Source organism: Sus scrofa, chromosome 10 (genome assembly GCF_000003025.6).
Source record: "Sus scrofa isolate TJ Tabasco breed Duroc chromosome 10, Sscrofa11.1, whole genome shotgun sequence".
Taxonomy (NCBI): domain Eukaryota; kingdom Metazoa; phylum Chordata; class Mammalia; order Artiodactyla; family Suidae; genus Sus; species Sus scrofa.
Window position 1 is genome coordinate 57,106,456 of NC_010452.4, and position 25,332 is coordinate 57,131,787.

At 42.1% G+C, this 25,332-nt stretch overlaps 1 protein-coding gene across 1 annotated transcript in view; it reads right to left on the reverse strand.

Moving 5' to 3' along the window:
- The window catches only part of PARD3 (par-3 family cell polarity regulator), a 632,416-nt gene that overhangs the window by 138,356 nt on the left and 468,728 nt on the right, over positions 1 to 25,332 (reverse strand). The window contains 1 exon segment of the mRNA XM_021064231.1: positions 20,451 to 20,690. Coding sequence (XP_020919890.1) covers positions 20,451 to 20,690 — 240 coding nt within the window.

A 25,332-nucleotide genomic window follows, 5' to 3' on the forward strand; every position in this document is an offset into this window, starting at 1 on the left:
CAATCCATTCTGCTGCATGTCATTGATAGGTAACTGGAAAATTATATATACCTAATTTTTATAAACTGAATTCTCTTTACATGCCAAAGTCACATGCTAGGTCAAGGAATCTTCTTGATTAAATAAATCAAATCACCGAACAACTTTAAGCCAAAATATTTTCATTCATTCATCCTACATACCCACTTTTATTTATTTATTTATTTTTTTCTTTTTAGGGTCACACTTGCAGCATAAAGAAGTTCCCAGGCTAGGGGTGGAATTGGAGCTGCCGCTGCCAGCCTACACCACAGCCACAACAACACCAGATCCAAGCTGCGTCTATGACCTACGCTGCAGCTTGCGGCAACTCTGGATCCTTAACCCACTGAGTGAGGCCAGGGATCAAACCCGCATCCTCACGGACACTGTGTCAGGTTCTTAACCTGCTGAGCCACAACAGGAACTCCTACAGACCCACTTTTAAATTCTCCAAAGATGGACAAAAGCATTTGGAGGGTGTGAGGGTAAGAATGGTCCTTCTCTTTACCTCCTTATAGGTAAGTCCTTATCTCCTTACAGGAGAAGTAACCTGGGAACAGGTGTACAGAGGGATCACATCTCTTGGTCTGAGATTGCTTCCTAGCAGCAGTCAAGTCCTAACAAAAGCTCTTGGAGCAGGACTTCATGCTTTCCCACCATCCCTGAAGATGTCCAGAGAACAGGAGAAAAAAAATACAGATCAGGAATAAGGGGAGAGGAGACAGGTAGCTTCTAACTTTGCTGTACAGCCCATCGTTAGTAGGCATATGTACTGTTTTGAATTCGAGGAAGAGAGGAGATTCATTTTAACTAGACATACTACACTGCAGAGAAGATAGCATTTGGAGAACTGAGATTTTAACAAAAGAGATAAAGAGGGCTGTACACATCAGTTTCAGACTGATTTAAAAAAAAAAAGGCATATGGAATGGGAACTGGGGTAGGAAAACGCTTGACATACTCTGGGATAAGAAATAGCCTGGGGTGCCTAAAGGTTTGATGAGGGCAAACACCAACGATTAAGACCGCGTTGGTTCTCTGGCAGGAGAGTCCCACACTGAAAGGTCGACTTGATGCTGCAGTCAGGTGTTCTGAAGCCACCCAAACTAGCCTGATGCTGACCAGACTGTGCGCAGCGGGTCACAGATCTTTGTGTACCAGGTGGAGGACAGTACATCCTTTGCCAGGAAAGGGAAACAGGTGGAGAAGAACCGAATAGACAAAGAGTATAGAAGCAGCATCTCAAGACCTCACGACTAGATAGGGGGATGAAGGAAGGAGACAAGGGCAGAGACAGGTGAGAGGAAGCGGGGCGGTGACACAGCGGTGGAGGGAGGGGGGCACACACTGTGGTGGCCACAGTTTTGACCCTGAAGAGAACACCAGGAGTTCCTGTTGTGGCTCAGCAGGTTAAGAACCAGATGCAGTGTGTTAAGGACCTGATGCAGGTTCAATCCCTGGCCTGAGGATGCAGGTTCGATCCCAGGCCTTGCTCAGGGGGTTAAGGATCCTGCATTGCCACAAGCTGCAGCATAGGTCGCAGATGCAGCTCAAATCCAGTGTTGTCATGGCTGTGGCGCAGGCTCCAGCTGCGGTTCCAATTGCATCCCTGGCCCAGATTTATTTCTGTTGAAGCCGTGATGCTGTTCTGGGCTTGTAGAAGCCACAGGGAATGTAGAAGTTGACCGGCTCTACCTACGACAACGTTAGGAATAGATTCAGTGGCAGCTGCAGGCACGAGAGGGAGAAAACCAGACGACAGAGTAGGTGCTTGAGGACTGTGACATGCGGGGGACAGCCGCTTGCTCCCAGAAGGCGGGGTCCACAAGAAGGCACAGGTAAAGGAGACACCGAAGAAGCTCATCCTGTGATTCAGGATGGCGTGGGGGCGTGGCCTTCAATAGGAGCTACTTTAGAGACGGCAGCTGTGCCACGTCTCCACGTTTGGCAGTCTGGTCACTTGAAGATCGTCTTTCTTCGCAGAGAGGGGCTGAAGCCACGTGTGAAGTGGTTCCAGGGTAAGACTGATGCGAGTCCAAAGAAGCAGCCCCCGGAGAGAACAATTATTTGAATCCATTTTAAGAGATTTCCGCTTCCGGCAAGAAGAGCAGAAGTGTTGGGATAGAAGATGACCAAAGATAATACGAGACAAAGAACGTATATATATCCGTGACTGCGTCACTTGGCTGCACTGCAGAAATTGACAGACCATTGTAAATCAATGAACTTGAATAAATGTTTTTTTAAAAAAAAGAAAGGTAGAAATCGTTTAGAAGTCCTTTCATACTCTAAGCAACTGGAAAACTAGATAAACGTAGGACACGATTCTTTTCAGAAAACGGGGATGAGAAGGACGGGGACTGTGAGGACACCTGCGTGAGGTGCGCTCCGCCCCCGCCCAGGCTTCCCGGCTGGAGGTGAGTCGGACTTCCGAGCAGGAGGGGAAACAGCAGCCCTGCAGCTGCGCAGATGGAGGCGGAAGCAGAGGAGGACACGAGGGTCAGAACCTGTGGGACAGGTGACCCGGGAGGAGGGATCTACAGAGAAAGCGCTCTGCAAATCTGCGTGTTCCTCTTCAGTCCTTGGATGCTCGGCTGGGCCTGAGTCACAGAAAACCCCACAAGCCCAGACAGAATCCCCTGCGAGGAAAATCACCCTGGGCAGTCATGGAATACACTGGCTCAACACCTAACACATTCAGTCAAGAAGAGCCTCATCTTGGGGAAAAATGGGTTAAATTTGGCCTTTGCATGAAGGGTCCTCTGGATCTGGCCTGAAAGAGATTTACAAACAACCTAAAAACAAACAAAAACAATCGGCACATGATTTAACTCCCTTCTGGGAGAGACCCAACACTCTTTAAAAAGCACAACAAAATGCAGTTTTCAACATCCTAAAATTCAAAACGTCTGAGAGCTGATGGAAAAAAAAAATTATTAGATACAAGATGGAGAAAAATGTGATCCAGAACCAGGAAAAACATAGTCGATAGATACAGATCCAGAAAGGGCTGGGATGGTGAAATTAGAACGGGACTTTTCAGAAGCTAATTTAAATACAGCATACACACTAAAGGATGAAAAGGAAAAGATAAACAGGCAGAGGAGAAAAATGCAAGATACAAATATTCTGATGGTACCGAGGAAACAGGGGATGTCAAAAATTCTTGAAGAATTGATGGATTCGATTAGAAGACCCTCTCGCCCTGTTATATCCTTTCACTGTGATACGCAGGAATCAGTGCTTATGATTCAGAATGATCTGTACACATTGAGGCTTTTCCAACATGAGGAAAGCACAAAGTCATCCTCTTTGAAACCTGGACTGTCTAAAAACACATGCTCTTGCCAAGTATTACTAAACTCTCATGTTTAGTATTCTTCCCATGTTACAACACCTTGCAGAAGAATGGAACCTCTACTGTGTACCCACAACCGACTGACTTAGGGCGGCTGTATAACATTTTCAGGCATCACCAGCAAATTTCCAATGACGAATGCATGATAATCCCCACTTTATCTCTTAAGAAGGGTGTTTATATCACCAAGAGCTTGGGAAACGGATCACTTCAAAATAAAACATTTTGCTAACAACTTTCATGGTTCACTGGCAGAGAAAAGAAGCCTTATTAGCTTGGCACTCCAGATATGGCCTTGGCCATATGGTAAAAAACATACCAGATTTTGAAAAAGTCAATCAAACCATTCTGGTCTAGCTATTAGAATAAACAGCATGGTCCATAAAACCGGTTGTGTTATTTAAATCCGTCTGTTAGTCTCCCAAAAGACGAGAAGAGCGTTATTATCAGAGGTTGGACCTGGATTTCTCTTTTACCCCCAATAGTTTCGAACACAGATCATGACGGGTGGTTAGAAAGAACATAGTTTCTGCAGATAAAAATCAGGACACAGCTGACATATGGTCTAACAATGGGACAAAAAATTTTAAATACAGATGAGTTTAACGAGGCTCACGGAGGTTAAATAACTTGCCCAACATCCAAGCAAGGGGCAGAGCCAAGATCTGAATCTAAAACCACGTCAGCAGCCAATGTCCCTTGCTGTATTTGCTCAGACTTGCATTCTCTGCCGATCAAACCAAGCCTGTGAAGCAGGACAGGCAGGTGGAGACGTTCCCAGAGGTAAAGGAGAAGCCTAGAAAAGGGACATTGTCTACTCTACCTCAAAACGTCTTCTCAGAATCCTGAAGAGTGTTGAATTCAAGGAAGAGAATGACGGAAATGTACATACCCAAAGCAAGCCATGCGAACCCAGCGTACGAGACTGTTTAGTGAATGGAGAGGGTCTTTAAGAAACACTCCACAGTTCAGCAAGATGTATAGAGTAGCTCTGGGCAAACAAGGACTGACAATTTTTAAGGGTGGCTAACATCACCTGACATGTAAATGTTCTTTTAATTCTCCATAGATGTGTATATACCTATTGGGGGCTCATTAATTTTTTTCAGACATACTTCGATAATAGAAATCTGGGCCATGAGGAAAGTCAGCACGATGTTTTCTGGGAAATATTAAAAAGACAAGACAGTCTCCCATCCAGTGAAAATATTTACGCTTTTCAGCACATCGACACTGACCAAATGTTGAAGCACACAAATTTTTATTTCTTAACATGTAGCCGTTTTTGCTCAGCTTCAAAACCGGCACAGCTGGTGAATGTGAATCACAGGTAATTTATAAAAATGATCTCACATGGCTACAGGAGATGGGCATGGAGTATTCCATAATTAATCTGAAAAAAAATGAAAATACCTCTCTAGTCACCTTTTTGTTTTTGATATTTGTCCATTGCTAGAATCAGCTTGTCAGAGTCTCAATCTATGCTGGGGATCCTTCCATGGTTTAGATTAGTGACTTCCAAAAACACCTAGGACCTTCTATGCATTTAAAGAGAGGAGCGTGGAATTGGGGTTTTAAGAGGCTCCAATCAGATGCTCACCCTCTGCACAGGTTGTTTCCGGCTGAGATCAGTCACATGCAGTCTAAGGACAATTTAAGAAGAGGAAAGGCTCTTTTCTGCTCATGCATCATATTCATTAATATAAGGACCCCTCTCTCAGCCTCACTGTGTCCAAACAGCATCCTGTAGGGGGCAGCACCAAAGCCAAGCACAGTGTCACTACCTGGGGACACAGGTACGCTGCACATCAGAGGTCAAGTGCGAGTCTGCATCTAAACTACATCTAGTCAGTTGTGATGGAACATGATGGAGGATGATGGGAGAAAAAGAATGTGTGTGTATGTATATATATATGTATAGAAAAAGCTGGGTCGCTTTGTTATATGGAAGAAATTGATAGACCATTGTAAATCAACTATAATAGAAAAAAAAACTAAAATAAAATAAAATAAAGCAACCAGAAAACTGTTTTGAAAACAAGGTACACACAGAAATAGCAGTCTCATCTGCTGACTCACAAGAGGCCTCATTCTTTCAGCGTGATGGTGGAGTCTAAGAACACGCCCAAACCATTCCCTTCCTGCCTATACCTATGAAAAGTCAGTCCTTACTCTCAGAATAAAGGAAACAAAAAATCTGCATGTTATTATTCGCTGTCCAAATGATGAAAGAAAATTGCCTAAATACACACACACACACACACTCCTTTCCACAGCCTAGAACCTTTAGCTTTAAGTACAGTTAAAAAAAAAAAAAAGTTGGATCAATTAGCAGCCCCATGAATGTTGGAAACATATTATCAGTGTTTCAGAGATGAAAGCGTATAGTACAGAATGAGCAAAAGAGAGAACGTTGAATTATGTCTGCAGTCATAATGAATCAAAGCCCAGAAGGAGGTCTGCAAATCAGTGGGTTCTAATGAAATATTAAGGTAAGTGATTATTGATGAAAAATGAATAAGCCTTTTTTATTTGGGCAACCTTTAAATCACACCTAGCTAATTAAAACAACTCAAACGCATTCATTTACTCCTTGATGGGCATTTAGCTATCCTTGGGTATAATGAGACTTCATTTTGTGAGGTATGTACATAGCTGCTGCCAGGTACATTGACACGTGTGCCAGAAAAAGCCTTATCATAAAAGCAAAAATCTATCTCCTTTTCATATTTGATTTATTGTTTCTGAGCTAGGAATAAAAAAAAAAAAAACCACAAGGGACATTTCCTGTTTACCATAAATAAAGCATCAATAATACTCTACTACATATTTGTTAACACTGAACCTTATTTTAATTAATTATCATATAATGAATATAAGGCATTTATAATACCAATATTATGCAATTACACGGTAGTTTTTATTCAAATGTATCAGAGGGCTATTGAAAACAGCCTTATTATTCCAGCCCACACCTCCAGCAGGAAGCCGTACAGCATCTGCAAAGGTGGGTACCAGCAACACGACATGTCACAAGCTGTGGGAGGATCTGACTCCACCCTCCGGCTGCACCGTCTTCACTCCTGTCCTCAAACATCATGGCCCTTGTCACCGTAGTTTCCTGTTTTGGAGATGAATCTATGCCTATTCAAGCTCAATGCTAGATCAAATTTCTGCAGGTTAAGTTGCTTCCTAATTACAGAAATCAATCAAATGTCCAGAGTCAGGCACATTTTAGCACTGGTCTAGAATGTAAAAAGCTGTAGGCATCCACTGCAGCATCAAAATTAAAAGTCAAGAAACCTAAAATAAGTTTTACACACAAAAGATGCTCAAAAAAAAAAAAAAAAAAAAGAGAGAGAGAGAAAGAAAGAAAAAGAAAAGAAACCCAGAATCATTCAATATCGTACTCACAAAAAAACAACTGATGGGGCAAATTTGCAAGTTTTTAGCCTAAATGTCCTTAGAACTCAAGACTACAGATGCTACTGCAGATGGTGGTGGTCGTGGCAGCATAATAATAACAGCAGCTAGTACTTCCTGGGCTCTTCCTTTGTGCCAGGCAGTATTTAAAGTGCCTTATGTGAGTCATTCATTTAATACTTACACACACACACACACACACACACACACACACACAATGAGGTAAGTTCTGTCATCCCCATTGCACAGATGCAAAGAGAGTGAAGACCAGTTCCTAAAGCAGCCTGCATCTCTGTTCCCAACTGTGTTTAAGAATTTCAAGTGACATCGGAATGTAAAGGAAACTTGGAATTAACATTTTACTTGGCTGCCCTGATGTAGGTTCAAGGTATTAAGTCACCTTCAAGAGACGAAGCACCTATTGCCTTTGCAACTTGTACCTGGTATTATGACCCCTTAAGTATCAAAGCAGAGACAAGAGAAGAGAAGCAAAAGATACCTGCTATCTGGTTTTTATGCAGATTATGTGGAGAAAATTGTCATGATAAACAGTAGGTTCTGGGATGGCAAACGTTTTATTTAAAGTCACATTTTCCTTCATGAAAGACAACCCTATACTTTTATTTTGAAAAAAAATATATATATATATTTAAAATATATCTTCACAATTCCAGGTTTATACGATGTCAGCATGGAAGAATAGCAGGATTTTTCAAAGGCAGCTAATTTATCATTATTTTATCTTTTTTTTTTTTTTTTTTTTTGTCTTTTCCAGGGCCACTCCCGCAGCATATGGAGGTTCCCAGGATAGGGGTCGAATCAAAGCTGTAGCCACCGGCCTACACCACATCCACAGCAACACAGGATCCAAGCCGAGTCTGCAACCTACACCATGGCTCACGGCAACACCAGATCCTTAACCCACTGAGCAAGGCCAGGGATCGAACCCGCAACCTCATGGTTCCAAGTTGGATTCGTTAACCACTGAGCCACCACGGGAACTCCTATCATTATTTTAGCTACAACTTTTGAAAACCTACAAAGAAATTTGTCTTCCCCCTATTAAATATTTTGTCTATACACGTTTCTAGTAGAAATGGGATTTTAGGGGAATTTCTTTGAAAGGAATTTAGGATCATCCTTTTCTATTCCAGTGGTGTTCACATCAAAACTGTGCCCCATCCAAGCAAAATGTAAGCACATTTGATTTATAATCTATGTTAGAATAAAAACAATCTGTAATGTTTAAAAAACTAAAGGTTTGTTGCCAAGAGCACTGTTAATCCTTTACCTGAGTTGCTGGGTGCTCTTTAAAGTGCAAAGTATGGTATCTCTTTTTTTTTTTTTTTTTTTTTTTGTCTTTTCTAGGGCCGCTCCCGCGGCATATGGAGGTTCCCAGGCTAGGGGTCAAATCGGAGCCGTGGCCACCGGCCTACACCAGAGCCACAGCAATGCAGGATCCGAGCCATGTCTGCAACCTACACCACAGCTCACGGCAACGCCGGATCCTTAACCCCCTGAGCAAGGCCAGGGATCAAACCTGCGTCCTCATGGATGCCAGGCAGGTTCGTTAACTGCTGAGCCACAACGGGAACTCCCAAGTCTCCATCCATTTAGAAGGTCAGGGCTGTGCGTGGCCTGTTCCAAAACTCAACATCCAAAGTGGCAGCGGCGGCTTAAGGATGCCCATCTTTGAAGGCGTATCACTGAAGTACATCGAACCTGTAACCTCATGGTTCCTAGTCAGATTTGTTAACCAATGAGCCACGACGGGAACTCCAAAGTATGTTATCTTTTAAATACAGCCTTTAATTCAGGCTTTATGCCATTGCCCCCGCTCAGATTGACGTTACCAAGCAATTCCACGTAACCACATTTCAGTCTGAACTCATGCACCCGCAGGACATCCTCCAGACTCCTGAAAATCATGTTCTTCATTTCATCTGGGGAGTCTAAGCCTTGTTATGAGCTGGGGTCCCCAGCCCATGATTCTCAGATTTGCTCCAGGCTCAGGCAGGCTCTGCCCTGGGGAGATGAACCCCGCCCCAGGCCGGGCCAGGCTGGTCTCCCTGGGAGGTAACCAAGAATTTCCACCAAAACATGGGTAATGAAGAAGCACAAATCCAGGCTAACATTAGTTCCTTGCTCCATCACTTAACTTGCTCCATCGGCTTAACTTTTGAAATTACAGTAAATCTATTTATAAAGCAGCTAAGCTGGAAGAGCCACCCACTCACCCCACCATCCTGACAAAAGGAACTACCTAGGAGATCCTTACCTGGCCCCAAGGTACTTTGTTTCGAGGACACATATTTTCAAACTCTGTATTCCTAAGGATTCAACAATATAAGCCTTGTGTAGTTTATTGGCTAGAACTAACAATGAAGGGTATAAACTGATACAGAATTATCAGTTTTAAAAATATGTGTGGAGTTCCCATCGTGGCGCAGTGGTTAACGAATCCGACTAGGAACCATGAGGTTGCGGGTTCGGTCCCTGCCCTTGCTCAGTGGGTTAACGATCCGGCGTTGCCGTGAGCTGTGGTGTAGGTTGCAGACGCGGCTCGGATCCCGCGTTGCTGTGGCTCTGGTGTAGGCCGGTGGCTACAGCTCCGATTCAACCCCTAGCCTGGGAACCTCCATATGCCGCAGGAGTGGCCCAAGAAATAGCAACAACAAAAGACAAAAAGACAAAAAAAATATATATATATGTTTTACAGAAATGTATATTTATAATAATATTCATTCATTCATTCTACCAACATTGATTGAGTCCCTTGTATTCAATTGCATTTATTTGTTTTTTGGCTGCGCCCACAGCAGGCGGAAGTTCCTGGGCCAGGGAGCAAACCCGTGCCGTAGCAGCAACCTGAGCCACAGCAGTGCCTTTAATGCAATTTCAAATGGATATTAAATAATTACTATATATCCACGGAATATATGAATTATCTAGCTATTTTCTGTTCTGTGACAATACAGAAAGTTGGGAATTTTCCCATTTCTAGCCACATATCCATTTTAGTGGAAGAGTCAAAGGACTTCCTTGATTGGAAAAAACAACAAACATCATTTTTAATTAACTGCTGCTTCTCCTTAGGTTACACAATTCAACCGATGGGGCCCTCAAGAAAGGAAAAGGGATGAAGCAGCAAAGGGAGAACCATCAACGAGTTATCCACACGAGGGCTGGGGGTGCTCAAGGAAAAGCTCTAGAACAGCTGGGAAGTTAATTTAAAAATGGATTTGGGATTCAGATCTTGATAAGTCTCCCAAGAAGTTGAAAATGCATCTCACAACAGGGCTCCATATAAATCCTCATGAATTTATATTAACAATTGATTGATATTCCATCCTGGTGCAAGAGCAAGAAGGAAAAAACACCGACGTAAGACCACTAAATTCCATTAAGATTGGTACTTGAATCCACAGGTTTGGACTGTCTAAAGGACAGAAGAACCAAGGGTTAGGGTCAAAATAAAAGGATGAGTGACCATGCCAAACCGTATGTAAAGCGGGATCTTGATGCTTCTGCCAGAAGACCAAAATTAAATGACATACCAAGCAGCTAAAAGGGATTTCCACCACAGTGTGGCCAGCTCCTCATCAAAGACCCAAAGATTCAGTGCCTTACAGAGACAAAGGCATTAAAACAAGACTCTCATACTCTGCTAAAGGACTATGTGCCTGCTAAGTACCAAGGTCTAAAAGAGTTTTCACTTATCTTCACACTTCTACAGAATATTTAAACTTTCTCTAAGGCTAAAATAAATATATAAAGAAACACCCCCCCCACCCCACCCCTTATACATTGCTTCTCCAAACAAATTGTGGTTTCAGGCAATGTTAATCAACAAAAAGAATTAAACGAGAAGTCTTTAAAATTAGCCATGACCTTATTTATGGCTTCATTACTTTTGAGATTTCATTTGTTGGGTTGTTTCTGTCACCTCAGCCTTTAATTTAATTGCAGCATCTCTAACTATATTAGAATAGCTTAATGAATGGTGATTGCTTGTTTTTACTCACCAAAATTTAACATTCGCAGAACATATAAACACCAAAGAGCCATTTAATTCATCCATGTATTAGGTGAAGTTGGATTTATCCTTTGAGACTGATCCTCTATTAGGAAAATGTGACGTGAACCAATACGACACAGTCTGACATAATTAGGGATGAGGCTGAGTCGAGGGGTCTTAGGGGCCCATAGACAAGGTGCTGAGGGCTTGGAGTGCATCATGGAGACAATAAGAAGTCACAGAAGAATTTTTTTAAGCAAAGAGAATGAGGTTCCAGATTTTAATTTTAGATTTCAAATTCCAGGTATTGGGTGAAGGAGGGATTTGAGGAGAATAAGGCTGGAGGCTGGGAGAAGAGTTAAGAGAGGCCTGCCAGTATCCATGGGCAGGGGAACTGAAGGACAGAGAGGGTTTGGCATGATTTGGAATGTAAAACCGGCAGGCTCTGTCAGTGACAGATGTCAGGGGAGGGAGGCTGGCTGCAGAAGCAAGGCTTGGTCCAGAGTAAACGTGTGAGTGGTGACCGAATTCTCTAGGGTTAGGCTCATGACACTGGAGGAGGTTGGGGATCAAAAACCATGAACTTGGTTTTGAATGGGTTGGGTTTAGGTGCCTGGGAGACCCAGGAAGCCTGAGCTGGTGGTGAGCTCCAAGAATCTGGGGCTTACAGGAGAGGACTGGGCTAGTGCAAACTCTGCCTCACTAGCACTTCCCAGCAGTTAAAACTATACCCAAAAGGAACATGCAGGGAATTGCAGTTGTTCTGAGCTGCTGCCTTAGGGAATTCTAAATTAGGGGACAACAGAAGAGAATCTCTAAAGAGACAGTTAAGGAACAGTCAGAAAGGTGGCTGGTAGCAAGAGATAGCAGTACTGTACTTAGAAACTAAGACAACAGAGCTTCAGGGAGGCCAGAGTGACCCGGAGGGAAAGCACGAAAGTGTTCCCTGAACTAGGAGGCCAGGAGGCCACTGGGAAACTCACACACCATGATGGCTGGAACCAATCCCCACAAACCCACTGCCTTAAGATAACTCCAATTTATCATATTTGAGTCCTGGAGGTCGGAAGTCAGAAACGGGTTTCACTGAGCTTAAAATCAAGGTGTCAGCAGCACTGATTCCCTTTGCAAGCTCAGGAGGAGAGCTGACTCCTGGCTTTTACCAGCTTCTAGGATCCACTGTCCTCCTTGGCCCATGGCCCCTTCCTGTCTTCACAGCAGCAACCTGCATCTTCAAGTCTCTCTCTGACCTCAACTCACCAGCCTCCTTCATTTATGAAGACTCTTGGGATCCACTGGGCCCATCTGGATAATCCAGGGGAACCTCTCCATTTTTAAGATCCTTAGCATAAGCAGATCTGCAGCATCCTTTTGTCTGTGTGAAAAAAAGTATTCACGGGTTCTGGGGACTAGGGCGGGGGCTCCTTGGGGGAGGAGGCTTTATTCTGCCCACTACATGGACTGAACAAGATGTGGGAAAGAGGAGACAGTGGTCTATATCAATCCTAGATAAATCTTTCAGGAAGTTTGGATTAGAAGCGAAGAGGAAAAATAGGGCAGAAAATAGCTAGAGGGTACAAAAGGATTTTTTTTTTTTTTTAACAGCATGATAAAGACAGTATTGGCATGTTTACCAGCTACACATAAGTGACAGCAGAAAGGCACAGGCTAAGAAGGGAACAGGAACAGAGACTAAGGAGCAGGTGTTTTGCAAGGGGTGGGGCTGGGATTTGGAAGAGGGTTCACAGAGTCGGCCAAAAAGAAGGAAAATTGATCCTCGACAAGCAGGGAGAGACAGGTGGTCCAGGCACAGACAGAAGTGGGCTGTAGGTTTGGAGATGAGAGGCCTGTGGACAGGGCCTTTGTTGAGGGGGATGAAGCTAGCCAAGGTCAGAGACGGCTAGCAGGGCCACTGAGGTGGGGCCAGGGTGGAGTTCATTAGTCAGCAGTGGGACCCGATTGCAAAACACTTGTTACAAAGCGATTGACTGCACCTGAGAATTACTTTCTCACATTTCAAGAAAAGCAGAGATTTTTTTTTTTTTTTTTTTTTTGTCTTTTCTACAGCCGCTGCCGAGGCATTTGGAGGTTCCCAGGCTAGGGGGTCAAATCGGAGCTGTAGCTGCCGGCCTACACCAGAGCCACAGCAATGTGGGATCCGAGCCATGTCTGCAACCTACACCACAGCTCACGGCAATGCTGGATCCTTAACCCACTGAGCAAGGCCAGGGATTGAACCTGCAACCTCATGGTTCCTGGTCGGATTCGTTAACCACTGCACCACGATGGGAACTCCAAGAAAAGCAGAGATTCTTAAAAAAAAAAAACAAACAAAAAGCAAAAAACTAAGTAAATGTAAGTAAAATGGTATTTGACTTTTTCAATAGCAAATACAACTTTGTTATCTGACCCAACATTTTCAAAGGAGTACATGTTTAATAACTGCCTGTATCTAAGAAAATTAGTTTTGTTCTGTGGTTGCGAGACTTCCTTTCAACACAACTGGATTCCAGTCTTAATGGAGGAAAAAAAAACAAGTTCACCAAGGTCTTTTCTTTTAAAATCGGCATTTTCTCTTTAGTCGTCAAATGCATGCAAAAAGCATATGATTATGGTATTTATGTTTCCATTAAGGTGTCCTCAGCAACTTGGGGGAGTCTAGCCTACTATTTTCCTGCTATTTAGATTTATAGCAGCACAGTACCTATTTTATTTCAATTATATTTGAGGACAATGCTCTCTTGGTGGCAAATGATTGCACGGCGACAGTCAGCAAATGTCCATTAGAGCTGTCTTTCTGTGAAGTTCTTAACTACAGATTCTGGTATCTGGATATAAAAGTATGAATGGCATTGTGTCTTCAAATAAATTAAAAAAAAAACATTATTGACCAGGATGCCATCAATCCTTTGTTAGTATTCAAAGTATATGACACTTCTGAATTGGAATTGTATACCTTACAGGAAAAGAAACTTTTTGGTAATTGTCAAGAAACACTGAATAAAGTTTATGAATAACCCACCTGCAGGCTGACCTTTGGAATAAAATGATGATTCGCTCACAGATGAACAATGGGCATTTATGAATGGCCAGATAAAGCTGTACCCAATATGGAAATTATAAATTATTCCACAGCTTTATTGTAAACAGACCTTACTAAACCAACTTTCATGGGAGTTCTGATTGGCTTTTTGATTCGACTAAGAATAGTGCTTTTCAAAGGGTGGATGGACCAATTGCATGAGAGTCAACTGAAGAGCTTGCTAGAAATGTGGGTTCTTGGTCCCCAATCAGATCTACTGAGTCAGGATGCCAAAGGGTGGAGGTCAGCATTGGGGAGAAGCACCCCACGTTCTTGGTATACATGCCAAAATTTGAAAGATCACTGATCTAGAACCAGGCTTTGATCATTCTTGAGAGCATTATTCCTGCCTGTCTGCCCGACCAGGAAATAACCTGATGAAAAGAGAAATGCCAACATTTTAGCCAAGGTTTGAGTCCAAGCCTCCATCCCTGTGGAGCATTGAACCTTGGAATCAGCAAGACTTTCATGAAGGTACGACACAAAGAACTTCAAAGAATTCCATGGAAGTACAAAACAAACACGTTCAAAGTGTCAAAAAAAACCCCCAAAAAGACTAAAATTGGTCAGGTGGTGACACCACTATCCCCCAACTCATTCTCAAAGAAGCCATTTATTCAGTACCCGGCACCTACTATGCCCCCAAGTACTTGTACTACAGAAGCCGTCTGGTATGCCTCCCACTGAATTCAGGAAGTCTTAATTTAAAGCGAAATGGTTCCTGATATGACATGATTTAGGAAGAATATGCAGTGAGCACGTCATTGATGACTGAGGTGACAGCAGCAGAACTGCATCCTCACACTTTATGTATGTTACATACAAGGAAGAAAACCATCTTGATCCGTCCCAGTTTCATTCCTCGCTTGTTTCTGCATTCAGATGGGGATGCTATGCTTTCCTGAGAAGAAATGTCCATTTCCTAACTAACAATCCCCACAGGAAGCACCTTAAACGGTGCTTCCTGGGGATTAGGCACAGTGCTAAGCGCTTAAAAGGTATTAACAGACTCAGTCCACCCCAAGCCCATTATCCCCACTTTACAAATGAGGAAAATGAAGCGCGGAGTTTACACACCGACGGTGGAAAAGCCCAAAACCAGACTCAGGCAGTGTGTGTCTTATCCATCACTCTCAGCTGCAGGATTGTTGGTGGAGGTTGGAGACGGTGGTATATCAGAGTTAAGAATGACGTATGCCGTCCGTAGCACTGTATTCACAATTGGAAAGCTGCTGAGAGAGTAAATCTTAAAAGTGCTCCTCACAAGAAGAAAAAAGCTTTGTAACTTTGTAGAGCAACACATGGTAACTATATATCACGGCGATCATTTCACAATATACACTAGTGTGGAATCATTATGTTGTCCACCTGAAACTAATGCAATATTTATGTCAGTTACAGTCAACTACTGCAATAAAAGAGGATATATGCTATCAGACATTTGCTTGCTAACATTTCTTTAAGTAGAGGCTAACTCAGCGAAAGGTAGAAGCCATCGCTGAGTGACACTGAAGAATCTCACAATTCTTACTTAACATCACAAAATACTGTGGCAATGATTTGCCTGGGGCGGGGGGCGGGGGGGGGAGCTCTCCAAAGGGCAGACAATCTTGAGGGGAAGAGGGATGGCTCCCCTGGGCTCTTGTATGCCTGATTCCCCACACTCAGAATAGAGTCAGGCTCCGTGAAACCAAAACCTGATGGAGGGAGGACCAAAGCAGGGAGTGCTCAGCTCCCAGGTAACGAGGGGCAAGGGAGGGAGCGCAGAACGGCTCCGCTGCTCCAGGAGCTAGGCTGCTTTCCTCTTCCTCCACGTGGCCTTTATCCCCAGGGTCTTAGATGAGCCCCACCAAAGGGCACCATCCAACTCCAGGCCCACAGAAGGGAAAATGGCAAAGGGAAAAAACTGAGTCAGCTCCATTTTCATCAGGAAAAACCTGGCTTGGCAGACAGTCCCATGCTAGACCCACTTAACTCATTCATCAAAATAATGTCACGTGCTCACCTCTGACTGCAAGGGAGCCCTGGAAATTGAAATTTGGGGGCTGGGCACATTGCCAGCCTGAACAAAACTGGGATCCTATGAAGGAAGGAAGACGGAGGGAAGAGGGGTTGGGTAGGCAACCAGCGGTGTCTCCCCTGGTGGGGGGGAAATATGGGAAGACTGAGACCCTGCATCAGACTCTGAAGACACAGCAATCAAATGGGATATGTATAGTCTGCCGAAGAAGAAAGGATTAGAAACCATTTGTAATAGCTACATCTTTGCGGTCTCTGGTTATAAGCCAGATAAAATCAACTACGCCAACACTTTGGTGAACTGAAGCCTTGTTATTCATAGAAAACAGACGGGTGGGGGTCACCCACCTAATATCAAAACTCAGAGTGTCGCCAAGGGCATTGATAAATAGTTGTAACAGGAGTTCCCAGCATGGCTCGGTGGTTAACGAATCCGACTAGGAACGATGAGGTTGCGAGTACGATCCCTGGCCTTGCTCAGTGGGTTAAGGATCCGGGGTTGCCGTGAGCTGTGGTGTAGGTCGCAGACGCGGCTCGGATCCCGTGTTGCTGTGGCTGTGGCGTAGGCCAGAGGCTATAGCTCCAATTAGACCCCTGGCCCAGGAACCTCCATATGCTGCAGGAGCGGCCCAAGAAAATGGCAAAAAGACAAAAATAAATAAATAAATAAATAAGTAGTCGTAACAGTGACACTGTGATCAAAGGGTACAGTCCAATAACAGTTCATGTGTCAATCCAAATTCAACAGGCAGGGACATACTGCTAGACAGAGCATGCAGCTATCCCAGAAAAAAAAGCAGTTTCTAAATAATGTGTAGAAATTGAGAGAGTGTCCCATTTTGACATCAAATGCACAGCATTGAATGAATCATCCCTATTTCCAGGTGGGGCTACCAAATTCATATTTCTATTAAATAAATCAAAATGATAAGCAAGGAAATTCAGATCACGGCTTTCTTAGTGAACAAGAAAAATCCCAGAACAGATTCAGGCTACGCCTCAGACTGTCAACAGACCAGTGATGCACTCATGAAATCCACAAATTTGAATAGTAAAGTTCATCTGACACCAACAGCAAACTCGGGTGAAATTTAGTTAGTTGATGGGAGTTTCATTATTGGGTATAAACTCTCTGAGGAGTTTCAAGTTTTATGTTTCCATTACTTAACTTTTTAGAAAGTTAATAGAAGCATATTCCAGATCATCTTATAAGTGTATTATTTCTCCCTCTGAATTTAAGGTAACAGACACAGAGGCACCGAGACACGCTACTTTCACTGTCTCCAGTTAATGGTAATAGAAGCAAGTTGGACTCTGGGCATTAAGGATGCACGGATACGGCACGCAGGTCAAAGGTCACTGGAGAGAGACAAGCAAAGGAACTGCAGAATCTAAATGAGAAGAGCGATGGTTGAACTGAGCCAGCCCTGGGCTCGTAGGGCAGACAAACAAACCCAAATGAACCTGCCACGGAGCGGCCCCCACCGTACTCATGATTTGTGAGAGGGTTTAGATTTTAAAAAACATTATTGGCCACATTAAATTAATGCCGTTCATTTGAATGTAATGGTTTTGCTGTTTTGTTTGTATTTAATTTGTAAAGATGTTTGGTTTTATAGTGGTATAATGGCTGTAAACAGAAGGAGTTTAGTCCTATTTTATTTTTATACATATTTAAGTAACATTATAATCAAAACAGTTTAACTCTATACTGCAGTATCAAGAGATTGTCTTTTAAAGTCTCCACACAATTCAAGTGGGAGAAAGTTTTTTTTTTACAGCTTTGACAGAAAAAGGCAAGGGAGGGGATGCCATTATTTCCAAGCCGAATTCATATTCCTGCTACAGGTCGATGAAGAAATACCTCACAGGTGTCATAATCCCCAGTTTCTTGGATTAGTGATATTACTGTTGAATGCATATCTCAGTCTCTGAAAAAAATAATTCCAAAAAACGAAACTGAATGAGCTCCCACTGTGGTGCAACAGGATCAGCAGTGTCTCTGCAGCATCAGGACACAGGTTCGATCACCACCAGCCTGGCTGGCACAGTGCGTTAAGGATCTGGCATTGATGCAGCTGCAGCGTAGGTCACAACTGCAGCTCAGAGCTGATCCCTGGCCTGGGCACTCCATGTGCTGGGGAGTGGCCAAAAGAGAGGAATAAAAAAAAAAGGAAAGAAACCTAAATTTCCGTGATGCTTAAAAAAAAAAAAAAAAGGATATCTCTTTTGAGTTGGAAGTGTCTTAGAAATCTTTCAGCCCGGTCATCCTTCTGGGGCGCTAATGCATAGAATGTAAAATCCCTGACACACAGCTGGCTGGGCTGAGCCAGGGTGAGGCTGAGAGGGGCTTGAACACAGCAATGTGTATGACGTGATCCTGAGCTGTGACCCACACCCACCCCCCCATAACCAACGTCTCCTCTGGAATGCGTTGCTGAGTGGGGTTTGGATGGAAATGAATTAGGAGGCTGGGTTTCTGCAGACGGCCTGTAGGCTGGGCCCCGTAGCAGACAGAGCCCTTAGGAAAATCTGCAGAAATCTGCAGGGCAGGCTTAGACTCTTGAAGGGCCCTGGGGTTAAACGGGGGTCTAAAGCAACCTATTTCTGGATCCCAGGAGCTGGAGGGACCCCTTCTGAGCCCCAGCTCTGTTATGCTGGACTTCGAAGCCACATGAGTCATCACTATCAGTGATTATCTTTTAGATTTTCAAACTAGATGTGGAAGGTGCTGGAAATGATTCTTGTTTTTATCAATAAGCAATAACACGCTAAACTAACTATCTTTTGGTTCCTCCAGCAGTTACTGACCGGCAGTGCTTGTGTTGCCACTGTCCCTTCTCCCAGGAAAACACTTGCAATGGGGCATCCGTGGCCTTCAGATGCGATCTGGTCTTTGACAATTGCCTTTCACAAATACAGCCAAAACCTAGTAAAAGTTTTTGTTTTTGCTTTTTTAAGAAAATGTCACCACTGCTGGTAATAACCCTATCCTTTGAATCCTGACCCATCTGAATTAGTTAATAAGCACAGTGAACCTTCTAGGTGATCAACATCAACCGCCTGTGTTAACTTACAAGAATCATTACAGTCAACCTCAAACAGATTTTCATACAACAATTTTCAAAACCCTAAAACCAAACCAAACCAAACAACCAACCAAAGAACAGACCAATAATCTGATTTGTTTTCCCCAAATCTGCCTCCCCTTTTGCTACTCTTTAAAATGCTTCTTTCTGGGTATGCCTGAGGGTTACCTGCTGCCTTTGCAAACCCTCCATGACAAATAGCTGGAAATAAATAATGAAAACATAGACTGCTTGCAAAATATAGCACCCAGATAGCACATGGAACTTCGGACACATCTTTAGTCTTGCCGCGGTTCTTAAAGCACAGGACCAGCATCGGACCTGGGAACTTGCTAGAAATACAAATTCTCAGGCTCCACTCTAGTCCTACAGAGTCAAAATTCTGGAGAAAGGTTAAGCCATCTGTGTTTTAAGAAGCCCTCCAGGTATCTGATGCACACTAAAGTCTGAGAACCCATAGTTTGGTTTGTTTTTGGCCACGCCTGTGGCATGTGCAAGTTCCAGGGCCAGGAATCGAACCCTCGCCACAGCGGTGACCCAAGCAGCTACAGTGACAACACTGGATCTTTAACCCGCTGCACCACAAGGGAACTCCTGAGAACCACTCATTTTAAGTGAAACCAACTATTTTTAAGGTCAAAGCTTAGCTCTACCATAGAGCAATGATTATAAGATACCATCGTATGATGAGATGGGTTGGTTGTATATATTGTTTATGATGATAGCAGGCATGTGTTGCAAATAAAAAGAAATGAGTATTATTTTCTTTATGAACCAAACTTTACGTGGTGCTTGAATATATAAACGGAAGAGTAGAAAAAGATCTGTTTTTAAATTGTTTCAGATAAAATTTGCCCTAAATACATAACCATTAACAATAGGGTCAGCACTGCACTCTGTTGCTGTTCTAATATATAGCGTCAGACTTATGGTCATGGCTCGTAACAAGCAATTTGAAGACCGGCTATACTCTACACGGCATCTACTAATAATTTCATAATATAAAATCATGTCACCCCCAAAAAAAGTGGCCCAAATAAATCGTAACTGGAACAAATCATAGCATTGCCCATTTATTTAACTACCACGGCTAGTGGCTCCTCAAGCAATAAAAAGAAATACGCCTTAAAAAGAAGACCTACAGTTTCAAGTTTTGTTTTTCATTTGAGTTATAAACTACAGGTTAGTTCTCCCATATGAAACGGTTTTAAGAACAAGATGAACTATGCTGGGAACATTAAAGAAGCTATCAAAATCTCCACTGTTCCCTCCATGAAGTTTCAGCTTGTGTAGACTCCATACTCTTCAACGCAATGGTTTTTTAAAGGCCATTAATAAAAGGCAGTTCTGGTTTGAGGACTGATGGACAATCCACTCCCTAGTCACCAACTATATAAAAGCTGATTTGGGAGCAATACCCTGATTGCTCCTGGAGCCTACCTGTCTGCAGGTAAAGGTTTGGAATTCCGTGGCTTCTTCACTTGGGCATACAAAGCATCCATCACGCGGCCTTCTCTGGGGCTCTGGGGTCTGGTGCTGAGAGCCATGGAGCCTTCATAGGACATTCCCCCGTACATCAACTCATCATCACAGCCAAACGTCCGATGAAAATCTTGGATTTCAGCATAGTCACGCTCCCGAGCCTGCCGCTCCCTAAATTCTCGAGTTTTGGCTTGAATCCTGTCAAAGTAGAACAAGTTGGAACAAGAGAAACTAGCCCTTTTCTAAGAATTGCAGATAGAAATATTCATCGAAATGTGGTAAGACATTATTTCATGCAACTCTAAGAAGACGGATATGATAAAGGATGTTATAGTCATGGCGTTAGATTGTCAAGGTAATGTCACGGATGCTCAAAACTGATCATCTCAGAGAGCTTTGTTCCCGTCAGTAAGACACAGTTGTCATTTACATCTTCATTGAAATTCGCACTTATTAACTAGCTTGAAAAATTCACCGGGGACAAATAACTTTAAGCATCCACTTGGGCTTTACTCATAAAATTTTTTGAGGCAAAAGTCATGTTTTAAAAAATCGCACACACACATACTATATATTTATTACACTTATGTGTGGGTGTACCATGTATAATCTTGCTCACTGTAAATACACCATACACATTCAACATACTATGAAGTTTACCCATGAATCCACACACCCTAATTCTTTATTAATGGCAAAAGAAGGTCTCAGTTTAATGACACTGACTTTGTTTTACCGTGATGTACACAGAACTGGAAAATCCTGATATTAAGGATAATAAGGATAAGATGGCATGTATCCAAATTCTGAAACAAAACTTGCCTGTGTTACAACTAGGGAACAGACCTTAAATAACCACTTTTACTGAAGATATGTTTAAATATTTCCTAAGATTTTACTAAGCTACTTGGTAGAAAGTCCTCTTCAACCAAATGACATAATGTATATCCCAAGTCAGTCTTAGCTGAAAATAATTAAACTACCCTTGATAGAATTTCGATAATTTTGGATGGGAAAATTCTTTCCATTACATACTTAGAAATATAAATGTCCACTTACAAGTGAAATCTTGTTTATAAAAAGCAACACTTTGGGCTGTTTGTTTGTTTGTTTATTTATTTACTGTCTTTTCTAGGGCGGCATCTGTGGCATATGGAGGTTCCCAGGCTAGGGGTCTAATCGGAGCTGTAGCTGCTGGCCTACACCACAGCCACAGCCACAGCAACTCGGGATCCAAGCCGTGCGAACCATATCGCAGCTCATGGCAACAACAGATCCTTAACCCACTCAGCGAAGCCAGGGATTGAACCCGCAACCTCAAGGTTCCTAGTCGTATTTGTTAACTACTGAGCCATGACGGGAACTCCTGGGCTGTGCTTAATATTTTATTGCAAAGTTATTTACTTTTTTTTACATTTGAAGTAGACCACTGTTAGCATAAGTGAAACATAAATGAATTCAAAAGAATATAGTAAAAATAAAAGACCAGGTAAAGACAGTCCAATAATTATTTCTCATGAATACAGACACAAAACCCCTTACCAAAATACTAGCAAACAGAATTTGCTAATATATAAAAAGAATTAAACAACATGACCAAGTGATATTTATTGAAAGAATTCAAGGCTGGTTGAATATTTGAAAATCAGTCAATGTGAGGGCTAAAGAAGAAAAATCATAATCATATCAAGTGATACAGAAAAAGCATCTGACAAAATTCAACACCCATCATAGCAGAAATCCCCAAAAGCTAGTAGTAGAGCAAAACTAACTTCCTAAACTTGATAAAAAAAGCATCTGTTAAAAACCTATTGGTGACACAATGAAGAAAGACAAAATACTTGCCCTTAAGATTAGGGGAAAGGTAAGGATGTCTGCTCCGACCACTGTAATTCAACATAGTGCCATCTTTGCAACTTCCTGTAAATCTAAAATTATTTCAAAATAAAGCTGTGTTTCTTTTTAAGCTGGAAAACTGTCCCATAGCATTGGAAGCAAAATTTGCAATTTTTCCCTCCTTTTTTTTTTTTTTTTTTTTTTCCTTACATTTAGCTTGTCACCATTGTGCCAGTCTGGTTTTCCAAACTGGGGACTTGCCAATTCAAATTTCTCTAATTTCCTTATTTCATACTTAAATTCATTTCAGTAGTGTTCCTGAACAGGAGTCCAGCGACATTTGAGAAAGGTCTGTCTGTGGCTGTGCAGGATTTCCTGCACAAATAGTTCTACCTACACCTCCTCAAGCAGTGTCCCCCAGCCACTGGGGCAACCAAAAATGCTTCCCATATTCCCAAAACCTTCCTAGAAAGACCTTACTTCCTGAGTAGAGAGCCAGTGACGTTCTTAACTCATGAGGCAATACCGGAAATACCTACTTTCTTATCAGGGGAGTCCAAGAGTCCAACAAAGATAAGACCCACATGAAAAATAGCAGCTCAAATTCTAATATCAAATTTAGCTGAAATTATCATAGATTTTTATTATAGTCTATGTATTCATTTAGGAGCAAATATGACAGTCAAAGATGCTATTATAGAAGCTGATTATCATGAAATGCTAGATATCCATGATGAAAAAGTTCACATAAGTTCAGAGCTAATTTTATTCTTTTCAAACCATGTCTGTCTTTTTTGACTCTGTATTCAGCCAGAAAAACTATCACAAGAGGGAAATGATTTCTTTCTTCCGTGATGATCACTTGTCTCATAACTCACTTTACTCACTTTATACTGACTACTTTATTTGGTCACCATCAGACAATCACCTGTTCACAGGTAATATTCAGGGTGACTGGGTACCACACAAGTCCTAAAGTCTGGGAACCGCCCCCCCAAAAAAAAATTTTGAGGGGCGACACTACCCATAAAGCCAAAACGGAATTTGGAGAACCTCTTGAAACCAAACAGAGTGATTTGGATGGGTTTAAAACGGAGTGAATCCTGTGGTTCTTTCAAAGCAAAGCTACTTCAGCTCATTTAGGTTGGGATGCGCAGCCCTGTTAAGCCATCAGAAAACAGAATAGGAACATTCTCTTCTCAAGGGATTGCACAAAACCTAAATAAATCTTCCCAAATGGCTTACACATCTGTTTCAACATCTTACTGATGGGTCCTGGATTAGAATGTCCTTTTGTTCCAAATTACACAGAAACTCATGTTCACTGGGTGTCAAACCCTAACAAGTCAGCGGCTCAGAGGAAATGCTCAGTCACGTGAGGAATGAGTCATAAATGCCAGTTCTCAATTGCTTTCTTTTACTCAAAGTTGCACATTCTTACAAATTGCCGCTCATCACCGCATCCCATAAACAGTACAGTCACATCAATAGTCCCTTCTGGAAACACTGATTTTTTCTTGCTAAGCTCCGATAACGTAAGAAATTATATTTTTATTGTTTACCTTGTTGTCACCAATGAATTTATCCCCGAAGTTATAACCCTCCTGTCCACACTGGTGGTTCATACTTCCAATGGAAACCTTAGAAATAAAATTCCAGTATTTCTGCGGCCAGCAATGATGGGACTAGATGCAAAAGGCTAACAAATTTGGTTACTAGCCTGAACCAATGTGCATTTTAAGGTTCACCCTAGAAATCAATGCAAATGAAGCTTGCAGGCAAATGGCACTGAAAAGCAGAGGTTTAAAACAAGGAAAGCACCGTTGGGTTTTGGTGCATTTTAGTGACAATTCAGATAGCAAAAGATGCAAATGATTTTATTATACACTTTTATACTTGAAGGGCTTGTTTATTATCACGTGAGAAAAGGGACTCTGTAACACAACCAGACGTTGTAATTCCATGCTGTATATCAACATGTTGTATATATTTGCACTTCATGTTTTCATTTCCATCGTTTTCTTATTTCAGCAAAAATATTTGGCCCAGGGGGAGAAAATATTTTTGGTGTCCCAATAAAAATAGCATAGTTTAAGGAAACTTTGCAAAAATTGTATCTTGCCGTTCAGCCCTTAATGGTTCCAGATGGTCAATGCTATAAAAGGACACCCCGTCCACTCTTTTAGGGTGACCCTGAGGTCACAAATTATCTCTAACATGTAAGAGTCATCCATCTTTCTGAACAGTCATGTAGTTGTTTGGCATTAGCCATCTGATTTACCGCAGGCCAAACCTTAGCAATGACAGAAGTAACTGATTAGCCCAAAACTTAGCCAAAGAAATAAATGTCTATTGCTTTAGGCAGCCCAGAAAGTCCTTCCGCACCATAAACAGGAGGACCATTCTGAGGTTTAAATGATGGCAGAGCGCCATGCTGACGTCAATGGGCAACATCTTCATGCACTATTTCCTTGTTCTTGAAATGATAAAAATAAATAAATAAAACCACCCTTAAAACTTTTTATTAAGACTTTAAACATGTTAGTATAGAATTTATCACTTCAATTTGTTCCGTTCCAACATAAATATTCACACCTTTCTTTTTTGTTAGGGGGGGGAAAAAAAAAAGCTTTTCCATTATGATAATGAAATTGCCTCGAACCTGCATAGAAAATAATACACAAAATAATGTAATATACTAAATAAAGTAATAAGGTTAATTTCTTTCCTGCTGTCACGAAATTCATGCTAACAGTCTCTCTTCAGCTTGACGTCAATTAATGATTTTCATTCCAGGCTCTTGTCACAGTGTTCACCACCCTTTTCTCTAATTAAAATGGATGATGCATGATGAAGATAAAACACACAAGACTTCTGTTCTTGTAACATTTCTATTCATTAGAATTTTTGCTTTTACAATAAATGGCTTTTAGCACTAATTGCAGTAAAGCGAAATGAAAATAACTTTTTTATGACTATGAAGTATAGTCTTTGTGTATCCAGA